The sequence below is a fragment of the Anomaloglossus baeobatrachus genome, chromosome 1 (genome assembly GCF_048569485.1).
Source record: "Anomaloglossus baeobatrachus isolate aAnoBae1 chromosome 1, aAnoBae1.hap1, whole genome shotgun sequence".
Taxonomy (NCBI): Eukaryota; Metazoa; Chordata; class Amphibia; order Anura; family Aromobatidae; genus Anomaloglossus; species Anomaloglossus baeobatrachus.
In genome coordinates, this window is record NC_134353.1 from 479337366 (window position 1) to 479358264 (window position 20899).

At 45.5% G+C, this 20899-nt stretch overlaps 2 protein-coding genes across 10 annotated transcripts in view; one reads left to right on the top strand and one right to left on the bottom strand.

The window, feature by feature from the left end:
• MYO9B (myosin IXB) overlaps nucleotides 1-20317 on the bottom strand; it is a 255193-nt gene extending 234876 nt beyond the window's left edge. For all 6 annotated transcript variants that reach the window (XM_075314952.1, XM_075314924.1, XM_075314943.1 and 3 more), the window contains exon 1: nucleotides 20155-20317. The gene's annotated coding sequence lies outside the window, so the exon portion shown is untranslated. The remainder of the gene's footprint in view (nucleotides 1-20154) is intronic.
• Nucleotides 20318-20419: 102 nt separating this feature from the next.
• The window catches only part of HAUS8 (HAUS augmin like complex subunit 8), a 112804-nt gene continuing 112324 nt past the window's right edge, over nucleotides 20420-20899 (top strand). For 3 of the 4 annotated variants that reach the window (XM_075338254.1, XM_075338261.1, XM_075338269.1), the window contains exon 1: nucleotides 20507-20572. In XM_075338254.1, coding sequence (XP_075194369.1) covers nucleotides 20559-20572 — 14 coding nt within the window. In that variant the 5' untranslated portion in view covers nucleotides 20507-20558. The other variant, XM_075338274.1, reaches the window with a different exon arrangement.

Here is a 20899-nt window from a genome sequence, read left to right on the forward strand (position 1 = left end):
GAAATACATGCAGTCGACCAGCTCCTGTCAGGAGAGTGTGTTACTGTGCCAGGTGATACCAATGCAAGACTCACACGAGTCATACACAAGTGGAACTGTACCCTAAGAAACGGTGTGCTTTCAGATCTATGGCAGAAGCCAAAGGACAGTCAGCCTGATCAGAGTGTCAGCATAGTGTGGTCGATCCAATTCTCTCAGATGACAGATTCGAAGCACACCGAGGAGAAGATGGAGAACAACATTTCTTCATTTTCTCTATTGTATGAGTCTGTGGAACACAGACTGCACTCGACATGCTGTGACTTTTTTTTTTTTTTTTTTTTTTTTTTTTAATCATGCCAAATTGGTATGAGAAAAATAAAAAAATAAAAAAAAAATACCGCTGATCAGCACTGACTTCTTACATACCATTGATCTAAGTGCTAGCCAATTTAAAAAAATTAAAAAGCTATATATATATATGTATCCAGCTTGATTCATACGTCCTTTGCAAAGTTTAATCTGCTCAATTGGACCATAGAGAGCCTGGAGTAAGGTAATCTTCTCTGATGAGTCTAATTTTCAGCTTTGCCCAATACCTGGTCATCTAATGGTTAGACAGAGACCTGGAGAGGCATACAAGCCACAGTGTCTTGCACCCACTATGAAATTTGGTGGAGGATCTGTGATGATCTGGGGATGCATTAGCAAGGCTGGAATTGGGCAGATCAAACTGGAAAAACAGTTGCTTCCTTCTGCTCAGGCAATGTTCCCCAACTCTGAGGACTGTTTTTTTTCCGGCAGGACAATGCACCATGCCACACTCCTAGGTCAATGAATGTGTGCATGAAGGACCACCCCATCAAAACCCTGTCATGGCCAGCCCAATCTCCAGTCCTGAACCCCATTGAAAACCTCTGGAATGTAATCAAGAGGAAAATGGATAGTCACAAGCCATCAAACAAAGAAGAACTGCTTACATTTTTGCACCAGGGGTGGCATAAGGTCACCCAAAAGCAGTGTGAAAGCATGCAAATCTGTGATTAAAAAAATCATAGTAAACCCCGCTTTACAAGTTGCAATATATCTTACAATCCGTCGTTGGGGTCAAGTTGTAAGTGACGCACATCTGGCATCGTTCGTGACGTATTTGCGTGTGACACCTACATGCGATCAAGATTGAACACAAAAACGGTGAACGCAAACACATCGTATCTTTGTCTAGAATTGAATGTTTTGTAGGTCAAATCGACTCAATTGCAGCGTGTGACATCCCTCATACGATGGTTTCCTCCCATAATCAGGACGTCATACTGTGAAGTGGTTGTGTCGTATCTTGTGGCGCTGATACACCCATCGTATAATTGGCTGAAGGTATTGTTTTGTTTTATTTTTTTTACATTTTTTTTCCTTTAATAATTAGTTGTTTTGGGTTTTTTTGTTTTTTTTTTTTTTTTTAACAAATATGAAATGTAAACATCATGAATGCTCATACTTCAAGTTTCAAAATGTTACATACCTTAGATATTTCACTGAAAAACCAGGAACAAACTTGCAAGGAAAAAGCGTTTATAAACGCACATGCGATGTAACGAATGGGGTTACCAACAAAAAAACCTTAATTGAGAGGCTTTTATAGACAAAAAGTTAGCGGAATTCTGTCTGGTGTGGATAATTAATCAATTAAATTATGTAAATGCATTAACGACATGTATGCTTGGAGAGAAATAAGGGAGTATACTTGCGATCACATTTGCATATATATGAGGAAAAAAAGAAAAGAAAATTTACGTCACTGAACACATGATCACACGAAACAAACACAAAATGGTACAACTTAACACATAATACGAACGCACGTCTGACACCAAATAAACGACCTACGTGCGATCACAAAAGATTGCATATGCAACCGGGGCGTGTCACATCGCAAATGCGATTGTACAACTAACTGCAACGTCTAAGGCTCTGTGCGCACTGGGAAATGGAATTTTCTTGAGAAAATTCCGCATGCCCTCAAAGATTACCGCACCCGCGGTAAAAAACCGCGGGAAACCGCACCCGAAAACCGCATGCGGTTTGCTGCGGTTTTACCGCGGTATTATTCGCGGTATTGCCGCGGTTTTGCCGCGTGCGGGTTGGGATGTGCTTTATTGCATTCAATGCAATAAAGCACATTGAAGAAAAAAAAAAAAAGTCATTTAATTCTGAGAGTAGATAGACAGAAGAATAGATAGAGGGATAGATAGATAGACAGAGGGGTAGATAGATAGAGAGATAGATGACAGATCGCTGCATTTCCCACGGTCGGCAGTGAGTTCACATTACCGGCCGTGGGAAATGACCGGTAATTACCTCTGCTGTCTGCTGCTTTCATTCAGCCTGTGTGTTAGTCGCGGCTGGATGGAAGCAGCGCTGGACGTCGGACCTGGATTACGCCGGAGCTTTGTTTGGGGGGGGGGTTAATAAAATGGTGAACGAGGCTTGTTTGTTTTATTTAAAATAAAGGATTTTTCGGTGTCTGTGTTTTTTTTTCACTTTACTTACGGGTTGATCATGTCAGCTGTCACATAGACGCTGCCATGATCAAGCCTGGCGTTAATGGCGGTGGTCCCCCATCACCATTAACCCCTTGTATTACCTTGCCACCACTGCTACACGGTGGCAAGAAGAGCCGAGGACACGCCGGTATTGTCGCATATTGCATGCGACAGTGCCGGGGCAGCTGCGGCTGATATTCTCGGCTGCCGGAGGGGGAGTGAGGCGGGGGACATTATCCCTGCCCCTCTCCCTCCCCAGCCTGAGAATACCGGGCCGCCGCTGTGTGCTTACCTCGGCTGGAAGGTAAATATGCAGCGGAGCCCACGTTCTTTTTTTTCTATATTTCCGTTTTCTTTCTATGTGTGTTCTATGTGTCTGTGTCTATGTGTCTGTGATGTGTGTGTGTCTGTAATCTGTGTGTGTTTACTCTGCACGGCTTCCTCTTCCTGTAATGACATCACTTCCCTGCAAAACCGCAAGCAAGTGATGTACATTACCGGAGGTAAACCGCAAAATACCGCAGGGAATAACGCAGGAAAACGCAGTGAACCGCACAGAATTTGCTGCCTGCGTTATTCCCTGCAGGATTTCTTGATTAACATTGAGTCAATGGAGTAAAATCCCGCAGCGCTGTGCGGAAAAGAAGTGACATGCACTTGTTTTTGCTGCGGGATTCCCGCAGCAAAACATGCAGCTGTCAAATTCCGCCCAGTGCGCACAGGATTTTTTTTCTCCATAGGATTTGCTGGTGATTCACTGCAGAGATGTTATGAACATTTTCTGCAGCGAAACATGCAGCAAATCCGCGGCAAAATCCGCGAAAAATCCGGTAAGTGCGCACATAGCCTAAAGCAGGCTTTACTCTACAGAATATTAATTTCTGAACACTTCCTGAGGTAAAACATTAGTATTGTTGTTTCTAAATGATTATCAACTTGTTTTCTTTGCATTATTTGAGGTCTGAAAGCAATGCATTGTTTTGTTATTTTGACCAATTCTCAGTTTCGGAAAATAAATACAAAATCTATTGCTTGGAAATGCGGAGACATGTCAGTAGTTTATAGAATAAAAAAAAATTTTTTTTATATAATATATATATATATATATTATACACACACACAGCGCTATCTATCGCATAGCCCTCGTCTGATATATATGGTGGTGAGTGCAGCCTAAGGCTATGTGCGCACAGTGCGTTTTTCGCGGCATTTTTGCGAGTTTTTCGGGTGCGTTTTTGGCCTCAAAACTGCAGGACTTTGCTTCCCCAGCAAAGTCTATGAGTTTTCAGTTTTGCTGTCCGCACACATCTGTTTTTTTTACCTGCATTTTTGAGTTTAAAAAAAAAATGGACATGTCAGTTCTTTCCTGCGTTTTTCTGCGTTTTCCCCCCATGCAATGCATTGGAAAAAACGCAGCAAAACGCAGAGATCAAAAACGCAGCCAAAAACGCACCAAATCGCGGCAAAAACGCATGCGTTTTTTGATGCGTTTTTTCGACACAGGTGCGTTTTTGTGCGTTTTTAGCGGCCAAAAATGCACAAAAACGCAGCGTCAAAAAGACGCAGTGTGCGAACCTAGCCTTAGAGCACCTCTCCAGCGTTTTTATGTCACTGCTGGAGGGGTGCTTTAATTTATACACCAGGAACATATCCTGACATGTATCTCACCATTTCCATGTCATCATTTACCAGGTAGAGACCAAAAGTCTATTTTCTTTCACCTTTGTTTGATCACTATCTGTTTGAATGCTGCTTATTGGATTGTAAGAAAGGTGCTACAGCCTGTGCTTTCCAATATATAGATCACCACACACAAAAAAAAAAAAAAAATAATTATGCCCCAAAGTATCGTTGTTTTTTGTAGCAGCAGCTTTTTCTGGTGCATGGATGAATCCATCCAGATTATAACCACTTTCTGGCATATACCTTCAGGGTAAATGCATCCTACAATGGGCACAAAAGCTTCCACATCAACTAAAGTGTAGGAAATGTCACTTCCCATTTAGTGGTCTTCCCACCTTCCTTTTTCTTCTAAGGTGTATTACAAAAACACACACAGACAGGTTTCTGAAAGGGAATCTGTTAGGCCATGTGCGCACTAGAAAGTGACTTTTTCTTAAAGAAAAACCGGACCCTCTGAAAGAATCCCGAACCCGCGGTAAAAAACTGCACCAAAATCGCAACCAAATCAGCATGCGGTTTTGCTGCGAATTTTCCGCAGGTTGGTCCCTGCGGATTTTTACCATTGTCTATGGGAAAACCGCAGGTACCTGCAGAAAAGAAGTGACATGCACATTAATTCCGCAGCGGAAAATCCACGGGTAAATCCGCGGGTATAAAAAACTGCAGTGTGCGCACAGCATTTTTTTTTATCCCTATAGGTTTTGCTGGGCAATGACTGCAGAAATGTTAGACACATTTTCGGCAGCAAATCCGCGGTAAAATCTGCGGTAAATCCACAGTGTGCGCACATAGCCTTACAAGGTTTTTGCTAACTAATCTGAGCAGCATTCTGTAGTAAAAGAAACCTCACGGTTGTTTTGTATACAGAAAGTTGCTAATCAGTGGTGTGGGCAGGATTACACAGAGCTCAGCATTTAGAGAACAGCTAGATCTGCAGCAGATATACAGTAATTTTATCAAATGACAGCAAGCAGCCCAGAGAGTGATCCATCACTGGAATCAGGGTCTCTGACTATGTCATACTGCTCACGGATGGGGTAGTGAAAACCTTGTGAGATTCCCATTAAGCTTATAAAATGTACAGTACTAGGATGCTATAAGTACGGGGTCCGAGTTTTTCACAGACCCATAGACTTCAATGTGCAAGCTTGATCAGTTACTTTAAGGGTTATCCGGCTTCTTTTGACTTTTTTTCATTATTACACTATTGGGCTACATTGGGGCAGGTAAGTAGATAGAGACCACTTACCTGCCCTGCTGTCAGCCCCTCTCCCCCGGCTCAGAGCGGTCATGTGACCGCTCCTGCCGCGATTTTGCTGCTTCCGGTCATTTCATGTCTACATGGGCAGCCATGTTGACATGCAAATCTGGAACAGCATGTCGCCTCCCTGCTGGGCTGTACAGTGCGTGGAGTAACCGCCCCCGTTCCCTGCACCCTCCCACACATTCCCCTGCACCCCGTACTCTGCCCACAACCTCCCACACACTCCGTAGTCTCCCTCCCCCGCCTCCTGTGCCCAGCTACGTGCGCCCTGAATTCCAGCCGATTCAGTGTCCAGTTCAATAAGGCAAGGAACACTTGCTGTCAGATACACTGTCAGCGCTGTGTCCCCAGCACTTTATCATGTTTACTGCCTGACGCCCTGGGAACTGTTCCCTCCCCTTCCCCACCCCTCCCCCCCCCCCCCGTGCGCGCTGTCTGTGTCATCATGGGTCATCTGTGTATGTGCATCAGTCTGTGTCCCGCGCCAGCCCCGCGGATGCCCGCACTTCTCACGCCGCGGGGCTGGCAGGGAGCGGGACACTGACTGCTAAAGGTGGTATCACACACAGCGACAACGACGTCGCTGCTACATCACCATTTTCTGTGACGTTGCAGCGACGTCCCGTCGCTGTCGCTGTGTGTGACATCCAGCAACGAGCTGGCCCCTGCTGTGAGGTCGCCGCTCGTTGCTGAATGTCCAGCTTCATTTTTTTGGTCGTCGCTCTCCTGCTGTGACGCACAGATCGCTGTGTGTGACAGCGAGAGAGCGACAAAGTGAAGCGAGCAGGGAGCAGGAGCCGGCATCTGCGGTAAGCTGTAACCAAGATAAACATCGGGTAACCAAGGTGGTTACCCGATATTTATTCTCTGCAGCACCTTGTTTACATTCAGCTCCAACAAACATGGCAATTTCCTGTATTCTTGGTTGCCAAACCTCAGTCAGAGCTGGCACCGCCCACCTCACTGTCCAGAAACGCCCCCTGCCCGGTCTCAGTGTCCAGAAACGCCCCCTGCCCGGCCTCAGTGTCCAGAAACGCCCCCTGCCCGGCCTCAGTGTCCAGAAACGCCCCCTGCCCGGCCTCAGTGTCCAGAAACGCCCCCTGCCCGGCCTCAGTGTCCAGAAACGCCCCCTGCCCGGCCTCAGTGTCCAGAAACGCCCCCTGCCCGGCCTCAGTGTCCAGAAACGCCCCCTGCCCGGCCTCACTGTCCAGAAACACCCCCTGCCCGGTCTCAGTGTCCAGAAACGCCCCCTACCCTCCCTCTGCACATTCAATGGCTGTCAGTATTCTGCCCAGCACCTGACGTCTCAGCATGTGACAGAGCAGAGATCCAGCTTCTCATCTGTGACACAGCAATCAGCTCACATCCCATCCACAATGGTAACAGAAAGAGTTGTTACATGTTCCTCACCCCTTATAGATAAATGAATACTGTGTAAGGCCCCTTTCACATGTCAGTGATTCTGGTACGTTTGTGCTTTTTTTTTAAACGTACCGGAATCACTGACATACGCAGACCCATTATAATGAATGGGTCTGCTCACACGTCAGTGATTTTTCACTGCACGTGTCTCCGTGCAGCGTACCCGCGTGTGCGTGATTGCTGCACGGAGACATGTCCATTTTTTTCTGGCATCACTGATGTTCCACGGACCACGCAGTGGTGTGGTCCATGAAACACGTGCCAGAAAAAACGTGCTTTTAAAATAAAAAACATTTTAACTCACCCGGCGTCCAACGATGTCCTCTGCAGCCCGTGCAGCCTGCTGCTTCTGAGCCGGCTCATTATTGTCGAGCATATTCATGATGCGCGACACAGCCGACCCCCGGAAGCAGCTACTGTGTGGCATCCGTTCCGTTCTGTATATGGTCCGTGTGTCATCTGCGTACCTTCCTATTTTTTTCATACTGCAAAAAAACGGAAGCAGCTAGATAGATAGAGGGATAGATAGAGACAGATAGCTAGAGGGATAAATAGAGGGATGGATGAATGACGCAAGGGATAGATAGAGGGATAGATAATAGATGAGAAAGACCAATATAATGTCCTACCCCCCCCGCATAGTCTAAGCTGGCACCCTTTAGTGCCTTTCATGTGGCACTAAAGGGTGCTTAGCCTTGTATTTAGCCAATAAATAAATAAATAATTAAAAAAAAAAAACGACGTGCGGTCCCCCCTATCTTTTGTAGCCAGCTAGGGTAAAGCAGACGGCTGCAGTCTGCAGACCACAGCTGGCAGCTTCACCTTGGCTGGTAATCCAAAACAGAGGGCACCCCACGCTATTTAAAATTAAATAAATAATTTAAAACAAAAAACGTGGGGTCCCCCCCAAATTGCATCACCAGCCAAGGTAAAGCGGACAGCTGTGGTCTGGTATTCTCTCAGACTAGGGGAGGTCCACCGTTATTGGACACTCCCCAGCCTAAAAATAGCAGGCTACAGCTGCCCCAGAAGTGGCGCATCCATTGGATGCGCCAATCCTGGTGCTTCGCCCCAGCTCACCCCGCGCCCTGGTGCGTTGGCAAACGGGGTAATATATGGGGTTGATGCCAGATGTGTAATGTCACCTGGCATCAAGCCCTGGGGTTGGTGAGGTCAGGCGTCTATCAGATACCCGACATCACAAACCCAGTCAGTAAGAAATAAAAAATAGAGAACAAAAAAAGTTTTATTTGAAAAAACACTCCCCACATTCCCTCTTTCAACAATTTATTGACAAGAACAATCCAATCCGGGTCCGGCGTAATCCAATAAGGGGGTCGCACGGCGATCCATACCATAGTCAATGAGACTCCCAGTCAATGAAGAACAAAATGTTCCCCATTGGCTGGGAGAGCCGTGCAGTGACCTGAGCTAACATCAATAGGTCAGCCCAGGTCACTGCAGGGGATGCCATCAGGAGGTTAGATGAGATCATTACCTGCAGTAACGATCTCCTGCTCTCCTGACGTCAGCGCTGTCACTGACTTCTATGCCCGCCGCGTTCTACGCAGTATCGCGAGAGCCCGTGACGTCACTGCTAGTGACAGTCTCGGGCCGCCCGTGAGACGGGCAGAGAAGGCAGTGACCGCGGTGACGTCAGGAGAGCAGGAGATCGTAACAGCAGATAATTATCTCATCTAATCTAACCTGCAGCTACATGTGCAGAGAGCAGGGAGCCGCGCACACTGAGTGCTGGCTCCCTGCTCTCCTAGCTACAGTGCACATCGGGTTAATTAACCCGATGTGTACTGCAGCTACATGTCACAGTGCAGAGAGCAGGGAGCCGCGCACACTGCTTAGCGCTGGCTCCTTGCTCTCCTAGCTACAGTACACATCGGGTTAATTACACGATGTGTACTGCAGCTACATGTGCAGACAGCAGGAGCCGGCGCTGGCAGCGTGAGAGCGGCGGAGGCTGGTAACGAAGGTAAAGGGTGAATTCAAGAGGAACAAAAGTTAGAAAACTAAAAATAACAATGTAGGGGTGATTTATATGACAATACAGCACAGATTAGCTTACAATTTTTTTTGGAGTGTATGTCGGACAACTCCTTTAATATATATTAAAAAAAAAAAACAAGAAAAAAAAAAAAAAAAAAAAGTACTGTGTGAGCTTGTTGCTTTTTTTTTCCTTGCAAATTTGGTGCAGAAATTAATCTGCATCATGTCAATTCTTCGCGAGTTTTTTAGCCCTTCCACCCATTGACTTCATTAAAAAAAAAAAAAAACGCATGGCACAAAAACGCATGTGTTTTTTCTGACAGAAGGAAAATTTTAGCACCAAATCTGCAACGTGCGCACACTCTTCGGCCTCTTTCACACGTTCTTGTCTCCGGTACGTGTTTGGTCCGTTTCCTCACGTACCGGAGACATGGGTACACCCATTAAAATCAATGGGTCTGCGCTCACGTGCGTGTTCTGCCATGGACCGTGTGGAGCATACGTGTGCCCGTGTGCTCCATACGTCAACATGTCCGTTTTTCTCCGGCATCACGGGTGTCACACGGAACGCAAACGGACCACACGGAGGTGTTCCGTGTGACACGCGCCAGAGAAAACACACGTATTTGAGAAAAAAAATTTAAAAAAAAAAAAAAACCTTTACTCACCTTCTCCAGCCCTGCAGTCTCTGCCGCTGCTGTCACTTGCTGCTGACAGCCGCTCATTATGCTCATTGCATATTCACTTCACTGTGGCCGGAAGCAGCAGCAGCGGGGAGTCGGCAGAACCGGAGACCGAAGATCAGCACCACGGACAGCGAAGCAAGGGACAGGTGAGCAGAAAATTCCCGTTCTCCGTGTGTTATTATGGATAACACACGTGTGCCATAAACACGGCTCACCGAGGGCAAAACGCACCTTAGACACATCTGTGAAAAACGTGCGTGGCTTCTGACGGACGTGTGAAAGAGGCCTTACGTAGATTACTTGGTTTTCTTTCACTATGTTTTTTAGTAGTAGTATTTTTTACATGCGTTTTTATGTCTCATCATATTTTAAATAACATTGCTTTGTTTTTGCTTCTTCCTGGTAATTGGCAAAATTATCAGTACTGTACTATAATGTGCAGATTACATGTGAATTTATTGGCTCTAATACACGTCTATGGGGAAAATCTGCACCTAAAACTCATGTTGACATGTTGTAAATCTCAAAAACATACCGCAGGTCAGTTTATGCTGCATAAAAGAAATAAAAAGACACAAAGAAAGATTTCTGCAACTCCCAGCCACTTTGCTGGAACAATTCTTGTAGATTGAAAATACGTAATGTCAAGAACTCATCAAAAACCCATTGTGGGAACTTCTAAGGAAGCGGCAGAAGAAACCCAACATGGTGTGTTCATTGCGTCCTCATACAATGCCAGTACCACTCAAGTTCTATGTAGTACCAAATCCTTCTTTACAGGTTTCTACACTGTGCTCATACCAGGTACTAAATGTAAAGAAAAAGGAATAAGCCTAACAGGAATAGAAAGGGAGTGTGACCTGGATGAAGAGAGAGACATACTGTATGTACACGTACACACACACACACACACACACACACACACACGATCTACAGAGGTGGCTTTCTGAATAGGAAAGGGCAGTGGTCTGCAGTTCCTACACAGTAAGGCTAGTTTCACACTTGCGTTGGACGGCTTCCGTAGCATTGCGTTGTGTTACGGATGCAACGGATGCGTTGCATATAGTGGCACAACGGATGCTACAGATCGTACAAAACAACGGAAAGCTTTTTTTTTTTTTTTTAATTTTAATTTTTTTTATTCTTTACAGTTTTACCGGAAGCAGACAGCTGATCGCTCTCAATAGCCGGCGGCCGGTGGCTCAGCTGAGCGCTGTCACTTGCTGGCGGCCGGGCTCTCAGCTGAGCGCTGTCACTTGCCGGCGGCCGAGCATGCTGGCGGGCGCTCAGCTGAACGTTCGGCCACTGCGAGACAAAATAAAGTTTTTGATTTGAAAAAAAAAAGGAGCCTGCGCAGTGAAATCCTGAGGATTCCGCTGCTCAAAACAACAGTACATGCTGCGTTCCTCCCGCTGAGCGGAAGCAACGGAGCGTCGCCCAGCGGAAGCAACGCAGGTCCTTTTGGCACAATCCGTCACCCTTACAAGTCTATGGGGAAACAGCGGAATCCGTTAACGGATTCCGCTGTTTTCCAAAAGGGCGGATTGTAACGAAAGGAAAACAATGCAAGTGTGAAAGTACCCTAAACAGTGAAAACAAAACTTTTGTTTGGAATGGCAGTCCAGCTGCTCGCAGTATGCAAGGTAATTCTTGACTATTTCATGAAGGCGTTTACTAAGAGACTAGTCAGGACTCAGAAGCTGCAATCAGTGTCTCCAGGGTCCGACATTCCCTGCCAGTGACTTTCCTAGAAAAAGACGCTGAAAGTGTTGGGGATCCTGACAGCTTCCCTATATAAACCCTGCATATCACCACGTGTTTGTGTTGATAATCTCTCTTTTGCCAGAGGCTTATAATGTTACACTCTACCTTTTAGGTAGCATCACCACTTTGTGCACCTTGGTTTTCATCAAATTCATCCCTCCATTTGTGACTTTAAGTATTTTATATTTGCTTAGTTTTCCTTCTCCCCAGTTCTCCATTGTGAATTTAGGATCCCCATGTTGTCACCTGATTCATCAGTTGCAACTTTTTTTTAAAAAAAGGCGCAAAACTTGTCACACATGCGCTCTAGTCCTTATTGGAGCGATTTTATTAACCCCAGTCATTTTTGCGACACTTTGAAAAAGAAGCAACTTTTTGCTCTAAAATTTCCAACAACTTTTATAAATAGTGATAAGTGAGCACTACCATGCTCGGGTGCTCAGTACTCGTAACTAATGATGAGTGAGCACTACCATGCTCGGGTGCTCATAGCAAGCAGTCGTACGCTCGGATGCGTGCAACTCGTATACTCAGTATAATGGAAGTCATTGGGAAAGATATTCCAGAAAAATGCTGGAGTTCCCCATTGACTTCCATTATACTCGATATACAAGTCAAGCCCATCTGAGCTTCTGACTGCTCATTACGAGTACCAAGCACCCGAGCATGGTAGTGCTCACTCATCACTACTCACCACGAGTACCTGAGCATGGTAGTGCTCGTTCATCACTACTCCCCATGAGTATCCGAGAACGGCAGTGTTCGCTTATAAACTATTGATTAAAGGGGAAAAAAAATAAAAGACACCACTTTTGGCTTTGCAGAAAACTCATGAACAAATGAGCCACGTGTGCCACTTTGATTATGTTATAAAAAAAATTAAAATAAATAATTAAATAAATTTGCAGCTGATGAATCTGGCCTTATATATAAAGAAACTTTAAGGCCCACAAAAACAGGCCAACATCTAATGTCTGCTGATATTAGTGGGCTTGGCCAACAGCCTAATTTGCATAGGGGTCTCCTGACTCTACCCAATAGATGATGCAGAGGGAGGTAAGGAACCAGCAAGTCCTATTTTAGGCAGCCAATCCTTTAGTGCTCTGTGATATAAGCTACCCCAAGAGGAGTCAGATACCGGCTCTCTAGTTTCACACATCCGGCTTTTCGCCGGTTTGATGGATGCGGGGCACGCCAGTACAGCATGATACAGTACAGTGGCAGCGCCACAACTTCCGGGTCACATGCTCCGGTCACATGACAGCATGTGATCGGCGCTTGTCGCGCTGCCATTGTACAGTATACACTGTACTGGCGTGCGCCGCATCCACCAAACCAGCGAAAAGCCGGATGTGTGAAACTAGCCTTATAGAAAACACAGCACTGCTCGTCAGATCCAGCGAGATCCAGCTGCTGGCTGAACCATCCTTCAGGTGACCATAAAGTGTACAACAGGCCAACAATCTGCACTTGCTTGTGGCCTCATTTCCACAGACTGCATGGAGTCAGCATAGTTAACAGGATCTAGACTGCAGCACACGGGGTAATCTGCTGCCAACAATGATAATTTAAAGGGAACCTGTCACCAGATTTTTCCCTATGCAACTAAAACTACCACCTTCTGCAGCTCCTGGGCTGCATTCTATGAAGGTGCGCCTTGTATCTGGCCCCCTTATTAGACCGCAAAAACAACTTTAGGGTATGTGCACACGTTGCGTCGTGTCCCTGCAGAAATTTCTGCAGCGATTTGACAGTACATGTGTGCGGCAAATCGCTGCAGAAACACTGCGTAATGAATGCAGTGAAAAAGCCGATTTCATGCGCTCTGGATGCAGCCCCCACCATAGACAGAGCGGGACCTGTATCCGAAGCACACGGAATAAGTGACATGTTTCTTTTTAGAACGCAGCGATGTGGCAGCATACAAATCACTGCGTTCTAAAACGCAACACGCGCATGGATTATGCACAATCTACATCGATTGTACAGGGGACGCATGCAGTTACGCTGCAGTGCAATACGCAGCGTAACTGCATGCAAATACGCAACGTGCGCACAGAGCCTTATAAATATTACCTTTTTCTATGTACATTTTTTTAGTAGGGCCTAATGGGCGGGCTCTCTTTCTCCTTTGTTCCCCCCTCCTGCCGCTGTACGCCGTCCCCAGTGTTGATTTGAATTGATGACGACGGTCCAGTCATCCTCCACGCTCTGCCGAAGTCTCGCGCATGCTCTGTTATCGTAGGCCACTATCACGAGCCTGTGCACAAACTATCCCTCGCGCACACCCGAGATGTATTTACGCAGGCACGAGATTATGGGCGGGTACTAGCATGATGCTGGTGAGGTCATGCACAGTGTCGCCCATAATCTCGTGTTTGTGCAAATACATCCCGGGCGCACGCGAGGGATAGTTTGTGCACAGGCCCACGATAGTGGCCTACGATAACTGCGCATGCGCGAGACTTCGGCAGAGCGTGGAGGATGACGGGGCCGTCGTCATCAATTCAAATCAACACAGGGGACAGCGTACAGCGGCAGGAGGGGGGAACGAAGGAGAAATAGAGCCCGCCCATTAGGGCCTATTAAAAAATTTACATACGAAAAGGTAATACTGTATTTATAAAGTTTTTGCGGTCTGAAAAGGGGGCCAGCAACAAGGCGCACCTTCATAGAATGCAGCCCAGGAGCTGCAGAAGGTGGTATTTTTAGTTTAGTAGGGAAAAATCTGGTGACAGGTTCCCTTTAATGACATGTATAAAGAATCCAATCAGTTAATCGCCTGCATATTTACAAGGGTGCATAATCAGCAAAGAGGGAATTTTATTCACCAGAAAGTCCCTTTCATTTGTGAATTATAACACTTGGCAGCTCTTTCCGAGGTGTGCGTGCGTACTCCACATCTCACTGGTAATTTGCTACAAGGGGAGTCACTTACACCAGATACAACTGTATCCACTTCTCAGCTGAGAGCAGGACTAGCTATGGGGATTCCAGGCATTAATGAAAACAACAATGCCTTTGTATTCATTGACAACACATTAAAGACACACTCCCCAAAGAGGATTTATCTTCCAAGCCTGTGTTTATATTTGTGCTGTGTAACTTAAGTGTGTTAATATCCTTACTTATGTATTCCCCGGTTTCCAGCACCGCTCCAATCCTCTTCTCTGACACGTGACTTCTATTCTGGCTTGCCGGAAAACATAGGAAGTGACGATTTGGTTCTTTTTTTTTTGTTTCATGCCGATTCGGCATCAGAGAAACAAAACAAAATACTGCAATTGGCAATGTATCTCAAATGGAGCGCACCCATACACGTCAATGGGCAAGTGCCAAACAGTGTTTGTGCCCAGTATCGTTAGTATATTGCGTCTGATGCTGTCATATGAGAGAATCCTCACCAGAGGGTAGAGGCTCACACAAACCCTAGTCGGAATAGAAGTCATGTGCTTGACAAGAGACCTGGAAACTGGGGAAAACGGTGATCGATGAGTATATTAACGCACTTATAACACACGTATTTAGACAGGCTTGAAAAATCGGAATATTTCTTGGGAGAGTTTCTTTAACATCTTCAAAAAGGTGAGGAAATAAAAGGCAAAATATATCAGAGAGCTGTAGACTGATGAGTGAGTTTAAAAATACTCGGATTCACAATACTCATATCAAGTACTGTCTAATACTCGCATATTCATTCCGAATAGCATGTGCAATGCCAGCAGGGCTGTGGAGTCGGTAAGCCAAACCTTCGACTCAGACTCCTCAATTTCCCTTGCACCGACTCCGACATATATTGCTTATAGTTAAGTGAAAAATGTATTGTAGTACAATGTGAACATCAGACATTTAATCATTTTTATGATACAATAATCAAGATATTTAGATACAACATAAAATATATTTATTGGAATACAACTTTAGAACACAAAAAAAACCTGTAATAAATTGTAAATATGTAACACACTATGTAATATTACATAGTGTGTTACATATTTACAATTTATTACAGGTTTTTTTTTGTGTTCTAAAGTTGTATTCCAATAAATATATTTTATGTTGTATCTAAATATCTTGATTATTGTATCATAAAAATTATTAAATGTTTGATGTTCACATTGCACTATAATACATTTTTCACTTAAATATAAAGCATTATACTACATGTTATTATTTAGTATGTTTTTGTTGAAAACTGTTTTTTTTGCCACTTACATAGTGTATTACATAGTGTATTACATAGTTTATTATATAGTGTTATTTATAGCATTATCTAATACACTATGTAAGTGGCAAAAAACAGTTTGCAACAAAAACATAGTAAATAACATTTGTGCAGTCTATGAATTTGTAAGAACTAGAATTGCCTCCATCAGATCCTCCTTCATAGGTGACCTCAAATCTGACCTAATAATTTTAAGGCTAGAGAACAACCTCTCTACGGTAACTTGGGTTGGAGGCAAAGCCGTAACCACATGGGCAACATCTCTAACAATTTCCGGGTATAAAGGAATTGCCTCATGCACAGTCAGTTTTGATGAACGGTTGAATTTTTCTATTTCTTTGAGAGCAAGTGAAAAATTTTTACTGAAATCTGGTCAATCTGCTGCTATAGGAGACGGAGTGAAATCTTTTTCCTTGCGGCAACACTTTGCCTGCTCCATGTCATCCAAATACTTGTCAAAGTTAAACTCCTCATCTGATGAGGATGAAGATATGGCAGCAGTAGCACTGTCAGGCCCCAAGTCCTCTTGCGCCTAGCAGTACTGTAGCTGCTCATCCTAACTGCTCATCCTAACTGCTACCTCACTCAAAGCTTCTTTTCCTTTAGTAAGCTGTTAATCATCAAGCAGTATACGATGACTTGGGTCCACATAAACAGCTGCCAGAAGAATTTTATTTTCCAATACTGTGTCTATCTCCGTTTCATTGAAGCAGAAATGCCATCTGCGATTAAACCTCCTCTTTGGGACAGGCAAAATAGCAAGTTCTTCCACTCCCTTATGAAAATGCCAGGAGTTAAATCCTCAGCTTGTAATTTTTTAGTCACGGTAAATGGGTGATTAAGCAATTCCTTCAATTCAGCCACCTGTGTCCATTAACCTTCATTTATGGTTACTTGAGGGTTCACCATATCTATAAGGCTAAGTTCACACATCCTGTGTTTTCAATCCGTCAGGTCCGTCAGCAACGGATCAGTCATTTTCAAGATGTCAACTGATGCAACTGATGTGTTTTTCACAGGATTCCTTTCACAGGAATCCTGTGAAAAAACGGATCAGTTGCGTCCGTTACATCCGCTGTGCGTCCGTTTTTTGACGGATCAGTCATGATCCGTCTGTGTTTGGGACAGCCCAGTGGGCGTGCCAAGCATGCTGGGCATGCTCAGTAGAGCATGACGGAATCCTGCGCTGGATTCCGTTGTAAGACGGATTACGACGGAATCCAGCACCATAGACATGCATTACAAGCTTGACGGATGGCGACGGATTCCTGCGCGGCGCGTTAATTTTGACGGCCCAAAAAACGTTACATTCTGCGTTGCTCCCCGCTCGGCGGTCAGTCAAAAACGACGGACCGCGACGCAGCGGATGCAACGCAGGGTCATCAGTCGCAATCCGTCACTAATAGAAGTCTATGGGGAAATACAGGATTCCTGCAAAATATTTTGCAGGTTACCGTAATTCCCCAAGGCGACGGATTGTGACTGATGCAAAACACAGGATGTGTGAACTTAGCCTTAGAAACGATTTTAGTTCAAGCAATCGCTCAGTCATTAAATAAGTGCAGCCTCACCGAGTGGCTTGATCAACAATTGCCCCTTTCCCAGCACGTCTCTTCAAGATGGAATCAATTTTAGGGGTTCTGGCGGCAATAACCAACTTCCTCACTTTTCCAATCAGATTTCCAACATGTCCGCCCAGTTTCACACATCCGTCTGTTCACCGGTTTGGCAGATGTGGCGCACGCCAGTACAGTACGATACAGTACAGTGGCAGTGCCACAACTTCCGGGGCACATGCTCCGGTCACAAGAAAGCATGTGATCGTCGTTTGTCGCGCTGCCACTGTACTGTATACACTGTACTGGAGTGCGCCGCATCCGCCAAACCGGCGAAAAGACGGATGTGTGAACTCGGGGTCCCTCTTGCAGACTCTTATTTCTGCAGCGTGTGCACAACACAGCGTATGTGATGAATATGAAAGTGTTTTGAAGCAGCTTCAACAAGATCATCTAATCCTAAAGTATCATTTTGCTGTTCTTCTGTTGTAATATCTGTTTGTTCCTCAGTTACATGAGCAGCGCTGTGGCTCCATCTCTAACATACTGAATCCTAAATGTTCTTCTAGCTGTTTTTCATAACTCTCATTCATCAGTGTAATTGTACTTATGTGTGAAGCATTGTCCGTTACAATGGCAAGAACCTGTTCTTTTTTGCGTTCCTAAACTTGCAGAACTTTTTCCACTAAGGCCTGGAGAAACTGGCTGCTGTGATGAGATTTAGTATCTTTTACTGCCAGTGTCTTACTAACAATTTCTTTCTTGTCAAACATATTGAACATTGATGGCAAAATAATTCAGTGAAATGCAGTGACTCTGGCATCCAGCAAAGGCAATGGGTGAAAAGATAGGACATTCAGACACATCGTTTTGTGAGGATCCTCACAAAGAATGAGCAGTCAGTTTGTGGTGTTTTTCTAATCTGCTTTTGCTATTGAAAGCATTATTTATGAGCTCAAAAACCTTTCAGGTGATGCGGTTTTGTAAAAAGCTGATCTGCTTTTGCAGCTGACAAACGTATCCTCAAAAAACGCAGCAAAAACGCTGTGTGTGAATGTAGCCTTAGATCAGGAATAGAACAGCCATTTATAGGACATTTCATAAGTTTCCCAAATTCCTATGAAAAAAATTTCATCACACTCTGCATTGTACCCAATTTATTATATATTTTAGGAGTCGGTGCATTTTATACCGACTCCACCAAAATGAACACCGACTCCACAGCCCTGAATGTAAGTCAATGGGGAAAACTCACAAAGTAACGAGTAACCCGAATTCTTTACTATGCGCTACTCGAATGAATAGTGCGGAATTCGGGTTACTTGTTACATTGCGAGTTTTCCCCTATTGACTTGCATTGCACACACTATTCAGAATGAATAAGTGAGTATTAGATAGTACTCGATATGAGTATTGTGAAACCGAGTATTTCAACACTCACTCATCATTACTGTAGAACTGTTCATTTGCTGGTCAAGCTTTAGTCACTGCTCTAGCATAGTGGTTATACATTTAATGGGAGAGCTTTCAGTGAATAATAAGCTACTCCTCCTGCCAAAAGGCCCATTTAGATAGGAACGAGTGTTTGCCGTTTATCTGCCTATTCGTCTATGTAAACATGCCGCCAATCACAAAAAGAACAAGTAAAACACATTCATTGGGTGAGCGGATCATTTATACTGGTGCAAAAAACATAGCTGTCTCCCTGTGTAAACAGTACATGTGCATCTAACAGTATGGGGACAGAAGGATCGTTCTTTCCGCTACAGGGTTTTTTTTTTCGGTATGTGTGACCAGCCCCGTAAAGGAGCAACAATCAAATCCCATATAGCTGATCAGCGCTGGGGTCTCTTTACACTTGTGCTCAGTATCGGATCCTCTATTATCCCACAGTGGGTTTCTTTTGAGGTGATAATAGAAAGGAATGGTCTATAATGAACTATCACACAGTGACCCCACTTTAGGGTACACACTGACGTATGTCACACAACCTGCTGTTATAGGACTAAAACAGCAAAAAGTGCGGTACATGAAAATCACACAGCTACATTTATTCTCCACTTTTAAGTGGGAAAAGTCACCTGTGACCAAAAAGTCAGCAAGTTTGGATTTTCTTTTGCTACTGTGTTGTGATGTTTAGTCACAGGGGGTATCCATGGCCCCACTGACAATTGTGATGTTCAGTTGCGGTTGCATCCAGGGCCCCACTGACAATTGTGATGTTCAGTCATGGGGGGGGGGGGGAGGCATCCATGGCCCCCCTGACAATTGTGATGTTCAGTCATGGGGGGGGGCATCCATGGCCCCACTGACAATTGTGTTGTTCAGTCATCGGGAAAGGGGGGGGGGGGGGGCATCCATGGCCCCACTGACAATTGTGATGTTCAGTCATCGGGGGGGGGGCATCCATGGCCCCACTGACAATTGTGATGTTCAGTCATCGGGAAAGGGGGGGGGGGGGGCATCCATGGCCCCACTGACAATTGTGATGTTCAGTCATCGGGGGGGGGGGGGGGGGGGGGGGCATCCATGGCCCCACTGACAATTGTGATGTTCAGTCATGGGGGGGGGGGGGCATCCATGGCCCCACTGACAATTGTGATGTTCAGTCATGGGGGGGGGGGGTTTCCATGGCCCCACCGACAGTTGTTCTAATACCAATGCACACTTCACCTCCTCTGATGGCTTTCTGTGGCATGAAACCCAATGTGTGGATCTTCCAGGAGACGTCACCCACTAATATCCCATAACTGGCAGGGACCAGACTTCTCACACAGGATAGTCGGGAATACAAAGTCATCAGTCTGGAGCCTTATACTGGGAACCACTAAGCCTGTTACCAGTCGTGCGTCTATTATCATTAGAAACAGGAATCGTCGTGTAGGCGGCTCCAATACACCGGGCTGGAGCTCATCCTATGGGGTCTACACAGGAAGTTAGTGGAAACAGTCCAGTCTTAGTGAGTGCACCTCCTGCCACAGAGCAGTGTGAGGATGCTGCCCCCAGCAGCTCCCACCTCAGACAGGACCATTACCTCCACACTCTGCTCCCTACATTCCTCCCCGCGGCTTCTCGGGAACTTGTCTCTCCTCCCGTCCCCTGACTTTTCCTCCAGAACTCTTCTTTCTTCTCGCCTTTCTGCAGAGGAAGCTCAGCTCTGCTCACCCTCTGCCCCCCTTTCCCTCCTTGCCCGACTTCCTCCCCGTGACGTCACTACTGTAACTTTACTCCAACCCTCCCTCCCTGCCGTCCGAAAACCTCCGCTCCTCCACCATCAAAGAGAGCACGCACAGAGCGCCGCCCTGACCATAGAGAAGGCAGTCAAGATCGACGGTCCTCCAGGCGTATAAGGCAAGAGATGTAGAGCGTCGCTTCTCGGTTAGTAGAGTGAGCATGCGCAGTTAGAGTAGTACGCTATTTGGCGGGAGAATCAAAGAAATGGCAGAATCTGGGTGAGCACCACAGAGTTTCCAGTTGGGCTATCATGACGGACCTCTATTATCCGGCCTCTGTTACAATGTTGCCTGTTATATTGAGACCTCCTGAGTCTCCTCTTATGGCAGGAATGTTATTGGTAGCCATATTGGCCCTGGGCTGTGGAAGACATTATTGTAGGGTTTACCCGAATTTATTGCATGCTTTAGCTCCACAGTTCAAAGTATTCTGTGCCTTTCCTTCCTGCTGTGCCTGTATTGGAGGCCTCACCCCTGATGGGACAGGCCCTTCACACTGCGTTGTGTCCTCCATTCAGTGGCCCCGGTAGGGCTTATGTCCGAACC